The 11,857-nt window shown below is 41.3% G+C and overlaps 1 protein-coding gene across 1 annotated transcript; it reads left to right on the top strand.

Moving 5' to 3' along the window:
• Nucleotides 1-1,094: 1,094 nt before the first annotated feature.
• efcab7 (EF-hand calcium binding domain 7) lies at nt 1,095-11,499 on the top strand. The gene is made up of 13 exons (XM_079267896.1): nt 1,095-1,306; nt 1,924-2,135; nt 2,421-2,507; nt 2,819-3,041; nt 5,303-5,433; nt 7,781-7,922; nt 8,467-8,576; nt 8,714-8,877; nt 9,226-9,359; nt 9,469-9,617; nt 9,917-10,126; nt 10,955-11,062; nt 11,286-11,499. The coding sequence occupies exons 1-13, from the start codon at nt 1,177-1,179 to the stop codon at nt 11,364-11,366; spliced, it is 1,881 nt and encodes a 626-aa protein (XP_079124022.1). The 5' UTR covers nt 1,095-1,176; the 3' UTR covers nt 11,367-11,499.
• The last annotated feature ends 358 nt before the right edge of the window (nt 11,500-11,857 follow it).

The raw sequence follows: 11,857 nt of genomic DNA, 5'->3' as shown, positions 1-11,857 counted from the left end.
CTACAGAAAAAAGAGTTTACAGAGACTTCAAGTCGCGTACAATGACGCCATGAGAATACTTTTAAAGAGACCGAGATAGAGTAGTACCAGTGAAATGTTTGTGGCTGCACGAGTCAACACTTTCCAAACAGTTTTAAGAAATCTCATGTACAAATTCATCTGTCGACTGAATGACTCTGTAAATGGGATCATACTTGTTTTAACCAACATAAGGTTTAGCACCACACGCTACCAGTCCCAGCTGTGGTGACATTGGTACAGCGGTCTCTTTGTAAGGCATCGCTAGGCCTATGTACTTTTATTGTTTGTGTCTGTCTTTTTATGCATCTGTCTGTATGGACCCCGAGTCTGAAATAAAGTCAGTCTATCTATCTATCTATCTATCTATCTGTCTGTCTGTCTGTCTGTCTGTCTATCTATCTAACGTTATCTATCAATCAATCAATCAATCAATCAATAACAGCGTTATTGAAGTCAGACAAACTAACTTAAAACGTCAACGTTAATACTGTGTATTGATTATTATATAATGTGATGTAAGTCAGGGAAGCGTCTATTGATGCCGCGCATCAAGTCGTATTAGTTACCATACAATTTATATGACAGTAGATTAACAGATTTTAAGGTTGTTTTAGCAGAAGTTTGTTTGTCACAAATGTATGAATCTAGCGCCTTTGCTACATTAAAACAGTACGAGTAAAACATGCATGCTCCGGTATATAGTTCCGCATGTCGCAGTAATGCAAAGACGACTAAAACAACGAAACAAACTGTCTGAGTCAAAAAAATAAATCCTTATATATACTCTAAAGACTGTGTGTATTTATTTAATGAACTCAAATGGTTTAATACGGCATTGCATTTTTTTGGCAGGAACGGTGAAGAATCAGCGTTGTTTCCTCCGTGGCGTTTTTGGTGAACACTGAGGAGGTTTTGTTTACCTAGCAACAGACGGCAAGGTAGCAACGGTGTTTGGTGAATGTCTCTGCGAACGCAAATCTGGTTCAATAAAATGCATCTTGCGTGCTTTCAGGCGATTGTTACGGTGTGATGAAAAAGTATAAATAATAGCAGTTAGCTGCCATATTTGGCTTTCGATTGGTTGTACACGCTAAAGAGTGCTACATTAGCTAGCTGTTAATTTGCTTGCGATAACCAGGTCGATCTCTAACTAAGATGTCTTTTCAAGAGTCACCTCGTCCTTCCGATGAAGAGGAGGCCTTCTACGTGCAGTGTAGAGCCGCATACCTTGCTGTGTTCAAATCTAGTTTGACAAATATTGCTTCGAAACAGCAGCTATGTCGTGGTAAGCTAATTTTATACGATTGAGAATAATATAATATAAATTCAGGTCATCTGGAAGCAAATATCCACACAGAGTACAATGACACGATGAGTTATGAGGATGTTACTGGAGTATGGCCATTTTCTTTTTCACGACTGAAAGTCTTGCCATTTTACAATATAAAACAAAATTCAATGCGATTTTCCAGAAACTGTTATACACCGACAGCTGGACAGTAATTCAGGAACACTCTACAAGTGGTGTCAGCTGATCACATCTCGTATTGATGCTCTAATTTCCAGCTCTGGGAGACAGTTGTCTGCTCACAAATATTGACTTACATGTTCAAAAGGTTTTTGGAAGAGGACAATGTCAATTTTCTCGTGTGTATTTGCCCTTTAAACTTTTATACTATATAGTTGTGATGAAGAGCTGGAACAAGCTGGTACGACATATGTGTGATACTGTCCGAAATAATGTGTAATATGATGATTGTTCCCCAATCTCTTAAGTTACTTCTGGGTAAACAAAGGGGATGTTGAGGGGTTACATTTTATAATAAGAAAAGCAACTCATTGTGGTGGATTTTAAATGTTTAAATAATGTCATTTAAAAACTTTCCTATTTATCCTATTAAGCTCTACAGCAGGCTGGTAGAAATCCAGCCCATGCGACTCTCAATAAATACTGGACCCCGAGAACATCCAAACTGAACTTTGATGACTTCTGTGAGATTCTTAAAAAGGAGAAGAAAACTGAGGACACTGAGCTGATGAGAGCCTTCAACAAGATGGATTTGAACAGTGATGGCTACATCTCACACAGTGAACTGGAGAAGGCCCTGACCACTGTGAGTAGCCTCAAACTGTTTGTGGATGAGAGATCTGTAACACATTGTCTGCTTATTTTTAAGATTTTTGTTTATGTTTTGGATAAACTTGTTAATTTGTAATAAATTGAGTGACTTCTGAGCCAACAGCTACCGCAGCAACAGGAGTCCCACTAATGTTGTATTACAGATGTAGACTGCCTAAACACAAACTGATCAAAATCTCTGATCGGCTCATGCTCAAATGAAACAGTCTTATTTTGTCGTGGTGTTTTGCTACTAAAGAAAATATGTTGGATCTTTTAGAGAGGAGAGAAAATGACCACTGAAGAGGTGAATGCTATTTTTTCATTGGCTGACATCAACAAAGACGGCAAACTGGACTATGCAGAAGTAAGTTTAGATCAGTATAAATTACTTCTTACTTATGTGTCCAAGCCTATGAAAACGTGTATTTTATATACATTTATCCTATCTTCATGTAACGTTTTTCTTTGAAGTTGAATTGAATTCACATAAGATACAGAAGAATCAGCGATGCGAAGTGGCACAGAAAACTCAATAGTGCAAAAGAAAACAACCCTATGACCTCCTATGCTTTGCTCCAATATTGTCTTGATTTCGTGTCATATGTTTACCTCCATCCTTGCCTCACAACATCCTCATGTGTCATGCTCTCACTGCTGGTTTCTTCTTGCTGTCAGTTCTGCAGATTGTTTGTGTCTACAGTGGAGCAGTGTCAGATGGCTGCTTTGGAGAGGCTCGAGGCAAATGCCAAGCTGAAGAGACAGAACTTTGGCAGTCGATCATACAGCCCTCCAAAGAGCTCAGTGTCATCCGCATCATCAGCAGCAGCAGCATCAGCGGCAGCACAAGCGGCAGCGACTCTCCCTCAACCTCCAGAAACAGACGTCACACTCAAGCAAGGTACAACATGTAGGGATAGAATAATGTAACGTAAAAGTGACATTTATTTTGAAAGTTAAAGACATTTATTTGTCATTTCGCTTCCTCAAAAGTAGTCTTCTTTACAGACAAACGGTAATCTAACTTCTGACTATATCTTATAGAATCCCCATCCTGATTTAAATATGAATTAACAAACTATCAAGGCCACAGGAAAGAACAAAAACCAAAAAGATTATAACCTTCGATGGCTTCGCATAGCTACTCTGTCCCAGAATTCTGCACTGTACTGTTTGCATCACCAGCCACTACTCTACTCAGTGTCCAGCTATGCTGAAATATATATATTGAGCAGTCTTTCTTTTAGCATGGAAAAGCTAATATCTTATTAGTGTATGACTGCAGAACATAATGGCAATTTGTGCGGCACAATCTACAGGTACAAAGTAGCAGCCATTGGCGACTGCACATCATGTATACTTCAGATTCCAATTTGTAGTTGCACACCCATACACACTGCTTGCCCCAATACGCCTCGCCGATTAGTTTTGATGAATAAATAATAGCTCTGTTATTGATCGATTTTTCACTCCCCCTGTGACAAATCACCTCATTAAGACAGTACATTCATCATAATAGCCACACAATTAGGGCAGCTTGTTTGGTGGGAGGAGACTGTAGAGCGTTGTGATTTGGGTAATCACTTCTGCCATTATGAGATTGACAAAAGCTCCATCTATGCTGATGAAAAATGCCGCCCGTTCAACTATGGCTTTGGAGTTGGCGCGCTTGCCAAAAAATACGTTTTCATTGCTTCAGCAAACAAGGACTGGCATCACGTCCCGCAACCGTGGATGATGAATCAACAGAGTGTTTCTGTGCAAAAAGACAACACCTTCAGCCGGTCGAAGGTGGACGTAAAAATCCACTTTTTGCACTTTAAAAGCAGCATTCCGAGGAAAAGAGAAGGACGGAGATCCTGGATGAGCGAGCCACGGACAGGCCCACGGTGGGAAGATAGATGGGGTTGATTTAGGTGGTCAGTCCATGTTCATGTTATTGATTTGGAGGATTCCACCACTTCTCACTGGGGAGATGATGAGGGATTAGACGGTTGTCGAGAGGAGGGCCCAGTCGGCCACCACTGCAAAAACAAATGAGCTCCCACATAGTTGTCGGGATTATCACATTATTGTGCCTCTCCCTCGTATTGATTTATACCCGCTACATTTGAACAAGGCTCCAACACGAGATGCAACGTGATCGCACATGTGGAATGGGTTATTCTTGGAGCTCAAAGACAGTTTTGACTGCTCATTTGCTCCTAAATTTGTCAGTATATACCACTCAGAAATATGTGTTAACTGTACGCGAGATGGGTCATTTAGGCTAATTGTTTTATAAATAATTGATGAGATACAGACCAATTATCAGTCATCAGTTGTTGTGTGTCTAACGTGTTTTGGCAAACAGTCAGACCGATTGATGACCTGTCGTGGTGTTTCTCTGATAATTGGTCTGTTTAGTTCAATGCTTGCAGTTTTCCACCACTAGTGCTGAAACAATACTGGCTATAAACTCACACTGAAGCTTTTGTTTGGCCATGTTTCAGTGCATCTTTGTCCACAGTCACACAACAGCTACAATTTGATCCTCTAGATTAAAATACCCCCATCAATACAAAATAGATCCATCACAAATACCATGACAGTGGGTCTATTTATTTCTCTGCCACGGTAATTTGCTTGTCAGCCTATCGCATTACTTCGGCTCCTCATTTCCCGGGCTTGGAAACAATCAGACCCCTCATTAGTGAATTGATATTTTCTGGCTTCAATTAGAGTTCAAGGGAAAAAGTTGTGCGAGATAATGGATTTGAGAGGGTGCTGTTATGCCATTTGTGATTTGAAAGGCCTCCATAATTAATTAAAAGGTAGTTGAGCTTGAGAACACACTTTCCCAGAACCCAAAATGCAAAGTAGCCATCTTCGCTTGAACTTGGGAACGGACTTCTGTGACGACAGATTACAGTGTCAATTATGTTGTGCACCTCATCTCTCTCTCAAAAGTGTGTTTACCGTTCGGAGAGAGGAGGGCTGTACTTGCTCTGTCAGTCAGTCAACTGAGCGTTCTGTTCTGTTGCAGCAACTTGATTTATTGATAATAACTTTGGATGGATTTTTAGCATATGAGTTTTTGTGTTAGCGTTTAGCGATGTGAGTTTTCATGTTTGTGTCTGCTGTGTGTGTGTGTGTGTGTGTGTGTGTGTGTGTGTGTCTCAGTCTCAGACAGCAGATCATCCTCCCGTACCTCTTCTGCTCGCAGCAGACGGTCGTCCCTGTCGAACTCAATCACGATGACATCCAGCAGCAGCACTAAGGCCAGCAAAATACCAGAGCCTTCAGGCTTACAGGTAACCCGCCACCCCCCCACCCACCCATAGTCATAACGACCCTTGAGCTGCAATTTATCTCATCTTCATTATCAATTCAGCTGTCTATTATTTTTCAGATTACGTGATTAATCATAAATCTATGAAATGAAATGTCAAAATTATAGCGGAATATGTTCTGAGAGCCGAAGGATATTTCTGAGATGGTGTTTGTCAGTCACCCGTGTTTGAAGACTTTCTTATACGAAACAAAGTAATAGCATAACCAGAGCTGTCATAACTCAACTTTTAGTCCCAGTTTAGTTCCTGTCTGCTAATGTTTATAAATGGCTTTTGATGACAGTAAATTGAATTTAATACAGTAATGTATAGTAACTCATCCATCACATGGTTTGTCGTATATTGTTATTATATTCTATACGCAACATGCTAGCTGTGTTATGAATCTGAATTATGAATTGTTTGTCCCATCACTGACAAAACCTGTGAATCTTAGTATGTGGGCTCCAGTGAGAGACTCCATGATAGCCAAGGACTTTGCAGCCCCACTGCTCTCCCAGTGTCACTGTGACCCATTGCTTTTTATGATGGCCAAATTTAGCCCGGGGTGGATAGCTATACACTGTATTGATCCCACGCTCTTTGTTTTCACACTTTTGGGCTTAACCTCGGCTGGTTTGCTTTACAGCAAGACAAATAAATAAATAAATAAATAGAAATAACAGCCCTGTGCTCCATCTCTCAGGTCCCGGCACTGTGTTGAGATTGGAAAGGGCCAGACATCATCGTGGTAAAAGAATGTGTGTCCAGAGATTACCTCTGAGGGAAGTTCTGCTCGCTATATTGGCTGCTATATTGCCATAGGCCGATAATTGGGTGGTGGTGGGTGGAGGGTAGGCTGTGTTTTTGTAGTCGTGTGAAGGTGTGTGTGTGCATGCATGCATCGCCTTGTGGGATGCAAATTTGTCATCATGAATACAAACATAACAAGTAAAGGATATTTAATTTCAGGATTTGTTTTTATGAATGGGTTAGAGTTATAAGGCAAAGGTTGTGGTTAAAGTGCGTGTGTGTGTGTGTGTGTGTGTGTGTGTGTGTGTGTGTGTGTGTGTGTGTGTGTGTGTGTGTGTGTGTGCGTGTGCGTGTGCGTGTGTGTGGGTTTGGCATCCTTCGACCCTCTGCGTCGCAGTTAATCAGACCTGTGGCCGGAGCCGGTGACAGCGTCTTTATTAGTCTGCAGGCTGACCCTCTCTCTACGGGCGCATTAATTCTGATGTCTTGAAGCAGCTGATGGGTGCCCGTGGCAGTTTACCTCATTTAATATTGTCTGGACAAGCCACTGAAGTGTTATGGTTTGATCTTTTATGCCTCTCACAGCCAAAGATAAATACTTTGAGAAAATGGCTTTTCTCTAAATGAGTGACGTGCTCCGTCTTTATGGTACTTTCTTTGTTTAACTTGATGATTTATGTGTCCACTAAAAGGATATATAGCCTATTCTAGACCTGCACGGCCCTCAGTGTGCTCTTACTGTGTATCCACACCAACTGTGTTTTCATTTAATGTGTCTCCAATGAGTGGAAGGAAAACGTCCTTGTTTTTGATGTTCCTGTTCAATTTCAAATTATTACCTAATTTCAGTTGTGCTGTCAGACAAAGGAACAACAGTATTGCAAAATGAGAGAAATATAAGGATTCATAAATATTGCCAGAGTAGCCTCTTGATAGTTTTGAATGGCCGCTGGCCCAAGATTGAAAAAGGTGTATTTATCAAAGTTAAATGGACTCCAATTTGCCGTATCAGGCCGGAGAGGGAGATGTACTTCAGCCTGTAGCAGAAAACAGTGTGACACTTCTGCCCTCCTCTGGAACAGCAGGAGTATAACAAGTGTTTACACCGAACTGTGTAATTATGAATATGCCCCCTGAAGGTTGGAGTGGTAATTATCACAATGGCAGTTTCTGTTAATCAAGTGAGCAACCTCACTGTTATGATTGACGACTTAATTCACTTTTTCATGCCAAAAAGGTTCTTCCCCCGTCACAAGATCAATGCCCCTTTCAATAGAAAGTGCAAATTTGCTTTGTTTTCTTTGGAATGAATAAATGCATTTTGTTGTCACGCAGTTAAACAGTTTGTTGGGATTGTGTCAGGATCTAATGAGAGACCACGCATAACAAAATATATGAGGCTACACATGATAATACTGTTTGTATGACGCGTCAAAGGGCTTGAAATAGCAAACAACTGGATCTAGGTCCGATAAAGCTCAGGGAGTATTATTGTCCTGCTTTATTGGACACACTATATCAGTTTGTATGGATGTGGTGGGACTGCCGTTAAGCAGAAATGTTATCCATTTTCCAGGAGTGGCATCACAGTTCTATGAAGGGCTGTTTCTTCTTGGAGGACGATGGCAGTATCAGCTCTCTGCAGTACCAGCTCCACGTTCCCCAGACGACCAACGTCTACCTCACCATCCAACCACTCAGCCTCAGCCACGCACCCGGTACTGGCACTGTTTTATGTTACACATAAAGAAAGATCATAACAATCTTCAGAATGTGATTACCCCATTGGCCATCAGGTTATATTTTTGTTTGCTTCCCTGATTAGGGAGGTCCAAATTTAGGGTCAGCACAGCACCTCGGGAGCTGGTAGGAATTCAGTCATTTGCTCAAGTATTCTGGATTCGTTCCTAAGGGTTCATTACTTGCAAGTCCCATATTTAAAATGTCTTGCTGGACAGCTTCCTGCACCATGGCTTCACAACTGTCTTTGGTGGCATAGTGTAGCTGCACACATTGTGACGATGCTTTTTGTGACCTTCTGGCATTAAAAAAAATAGATTGCCCCAGTAAATTCTACATTATTCAGTTCAGTTTCTAAAATTAAAGAATGCAATCGCAGATAGTGGATGAATGTAGGTGGTGGAAAGTCACTCCAATATATACACCTGTAATTGCATGATCTAATTTGACATATTTGCACATGGTAGTTTTGTTTGTTACGTTGTTACGTTGTTACGTTATTTAATAATCGATACTTTTCAGACAAGCCCTCTTCATGGATGACAGTGGACACGGCTCTTTTTGCGATGGCAGCTGGTGAAACCAAAGAGGACTCATCTTTAGTGGGTTTCACTGACTCGAAAGACAAAGAAGTATGTGTTGTTTATATTGAGAGATATACACGCTTGTACTTGAACATTGGCTCATATTCAGTGTTAGAATTGTAATCATCCCCAATGATGATGCTTAAGTTACTTACTTTGCTGCTACTCCTCCTTTGTTCCCGCAGAAATATGTTTGGAAAGGAGAATTGCATGCTGGGACTTATTACCTGCTTCCCTTCACTAGTGGATGCAAACTAAAGAAAAGGAGCAAAAAGATCCTGTCTAATAAACCTATAGAGCTCATCTGCAGGACTGACACTGGAGAACCAGACCTCACCAGAGAGCTCAGGTGTGTGTGTGTGTGTGTGTGTGTGTGGGAGTCATCGCATACCCGTGTATGTGTGCTATCAGTTGAATAAAAACACAACACATAGCGAAGTTTGATCAAATGTCACCAGCTTTAAGCTAATGTCCAACAATTGAGATTGTTTTTTAATGTATAAAGCATTCATGTCAGCATAGAAAAAGACTAGTCTGTGATTTAAAGCACCGGAAGTCTGGACTGCTTTGCTATCTCCGTTGCCACCACAGCACTTTGATGGATGGATATGATAGAGGACGGATGGACAGATGGACAGGTGAATGAATTGATGCTGTCTGTATGACACGTCTCTGTGTTGCTCCCTCTGTGCCACAGGGAGGTGCTGTCTGACATCTTTGAGGTGATAGACCTGGATGGCAATGGTTTGCTCAGTCTGGAGGAGTACAATTTCTTTGAGCTGAGGACCAGTGGAGAGAAATGTGACAAAGATGCCTGGGCTGTCTGCAAAGGTAATCATTCTCATTATGGCACCAATACACAGTGTTACATTTTTTTTTTTTTATGTTGTAAGAGGGAGGGGTCCATTATGTCTCTCATCGTTTTTTTGGGGGCGTGCAGAGAACTTTGATATGAGGAAGAACCAGCTGACACGGCAGGGCTTCATGGAGCTCAACCTGATGGAGGCCACAGAGAAAAATGGAGACCCTGCGGACTTGTGGGTCACCCTGGAAGCCATGGGCTTCAACCGAATGCTGGAGCTAGTAGATGTAAGTTGACACATCTGCTCTCACTTAAAACAATCGCACACAATCACACCGATTTCTATCAGTTTTGAAATGAAATGACATGACTTGACAGAGCCATAATTTAGGGCTTTAATTTGACTTTTCATAGGAAAATACATTTCAACCTTCAATAAGCCAACTAGCTACTGAATTGACTCTCAATTCCATGTTTCTTTAACTTGCTTTCCTTGAACAAAGCACTGGTTGTAATAAACACACATACAGAAACCCCACCCGAATCCTACAAATTCAATGAACTCCTCTACCTCCCACTCTGTCAGGCTTGTCCATTCCAGATACATGTACACTGTGAAGGCACTCAGCCATCCATCCAGCCACTCAGTATGGACTCAGGGCCCAAGCTTCAGAACCATGCCCTCCAGAAGTCCATCACAGCCAGGACAGGGGCCAAAGCACTGAGAGGACAAGACAACGTCTTCATCTACACCTACCGGGGAGAACACAGGATCTCCTCCCTCATAGCCAACAAGGTAGACAATGAAACTTGTGCGGGAGTGTGATTGATCTGAAGAGTAATGTTTCTGCGTCAGCGTGATTGTCAAATTGCCACGTGTCCTGATGGCCACTAGGGGGATGATAGTCCAACCTTGAATGAGAGACTGTAAGTGAATACGCTACTTCATACATTCATGAGGTGCTAATGATCAAGTGAAAATAACTGAAAGGAATGACATTAATAATAATAATAATTTACGAAATGTGTATCTTTCCAGGGCTGTATAAGACCCTCTGTCTGTCCTCAGTGTATCGTTTGACGCCGTTTGTTTGTAATTGATATGCAGCTATCGTATTGATTCTCATAGCAACAGGAGCTACTCAGGAAGAATGGCCTGGTGATACAAAGGAACTGCTGACCAGGGGAAATAGTTACATGTGTTCTCAGTTTACCGTGTCTTCACAAGAGTGTTGATTTGTCCTTTGTTTGTTTTTTTATTTGGTCAATGCCTTACAATTCATCTACAGCGACATCAGCAGCTTTCAGGGTTCATGAGTGTGGAGTAAACATATCCAATACCCACATTCTCTACAGTTGTGTTGTGTCCAAACATAGCCACAGTTTGATACATGGAGATGCATTTATTTTCTCACATTAGCATAAGGTCATCTGTTCAGATCCGGTTTTATTCGTAAAAATAAAAATAGGCTGTTTGAGACATAAGAGTCCTTGAGTCATTGTATATATACAGTATATGTCTGTTTGATTAGCTGCTGTAGCCAATATCTACATGGTGATTTTGTGTTAACTGACCAGTCGAGTTAAGTACATTTTGTCCATATAAAAACCCTTTGTGTTGCAGACCAACCAGAAAGTGACTGTCCATGTAAACAATGAGCAGAGCAGGAACTGTTGCAGCAGCAGAGGCATGAGCGTGTTCGCAGTCGAGGTGCCAGCCAGGACTAAGATGGTACGAAGTGAAAGTCCTCTCTTGCTTTTCATTATTTCAATAAATGAACCATGTAACCTTATCATGACGAGAACAAATCATGACTTTGAAAATGTTCCATTCTACAACATTAAAATGTACAATGAAAGTGTTTGTTCTGACTAAGAAAACACTTTTACTATAATTGATATGTTAATGTTGTTTTGGATACTAACACATAGATCTTGTATTCTACGTCTTCTAGGTGTGCCAACACATTCTGCCCATCAATGAGAGACAGGATTGGACCTACAACTGTGTAGAAACCATACTGCCCTGCACGTAAAGCTGTACGGCCATCACTCTACTACACTAGTGATGTGCACAGATAGATTATTCATGAACCAGTGGTTTCATATAGCGTACATAACAAGTAGAAACTGTTCTATGGCCACCGGCAATATGAAAACTGTCATCGGACCAAATGTTAATTTTAGGTCCAGAAGGAACACGGCCTGATGCTTTCAACTTTTAGAAGCCCGGCGTTCAAAGCTTACCTGTGAGTTTTATATTGACACCAGGAGCTGAGGCCCTCTAGCTGCTTGAAGCCAGCAGCTTGATCAGGCCCAGCTGCAAGAACGGTGTTTCAGAAGCTCGGTGACTCGATGCATCAGAGGTGTTAACCATCGATGGCACTCTAGTCATAAAGTGCAGCTGATAATGGTTGTTACTGCTTTTGTTGTGCCTTTGACGTGCTTCAGTTAATGTAGACAATTTACAAATTCCATTTACAAATTTTAACACTTTGAATGTACAGAGTGCAAAGATAAAGGACTA

Source organism: Melanostigma gelatinosum, assembly GCF_949748355.1.
Source record: "Melanostigma gelatinosum genome assembly, chromosome: 4".
NCBI classification, from domain to species: Eukaryota; Metazoa; Chordata; class Actinopteri; order Perciformes; family Zoarcidae; genus Melanostigma; species Melanostigma gelatinosum.
Note: the sequence above shows the minus strand (reverse complement) of the source record. Positions and strands in the feature narration are given on the sequence as shown.

Bases quoted from the DNA above. Each gene is read 5' to 3' on its own strand.
- efcab7 (XM_079267896.1), top strand. From the start codon at position 1,177: ATGTCTTTTCAAGAGTCACCTCGTCCTTCCGATGAAGAGGAGGCCTTC. The intron at 1,307-1,923 runs GTAAGCTAATTT...TATCCTATTAAG, and splicing joins GAAACAGCAGCTATGTCGTG to CTCTACAGCAGGCTGGTAGA. The intron at 9,618-9,916 runs GTAAGTTGACAC...CCACTCTGTCAG, and splicing joins GAATGCTGGAGCTAGTAGAT to GCTTGTCCATTCCAGATACA.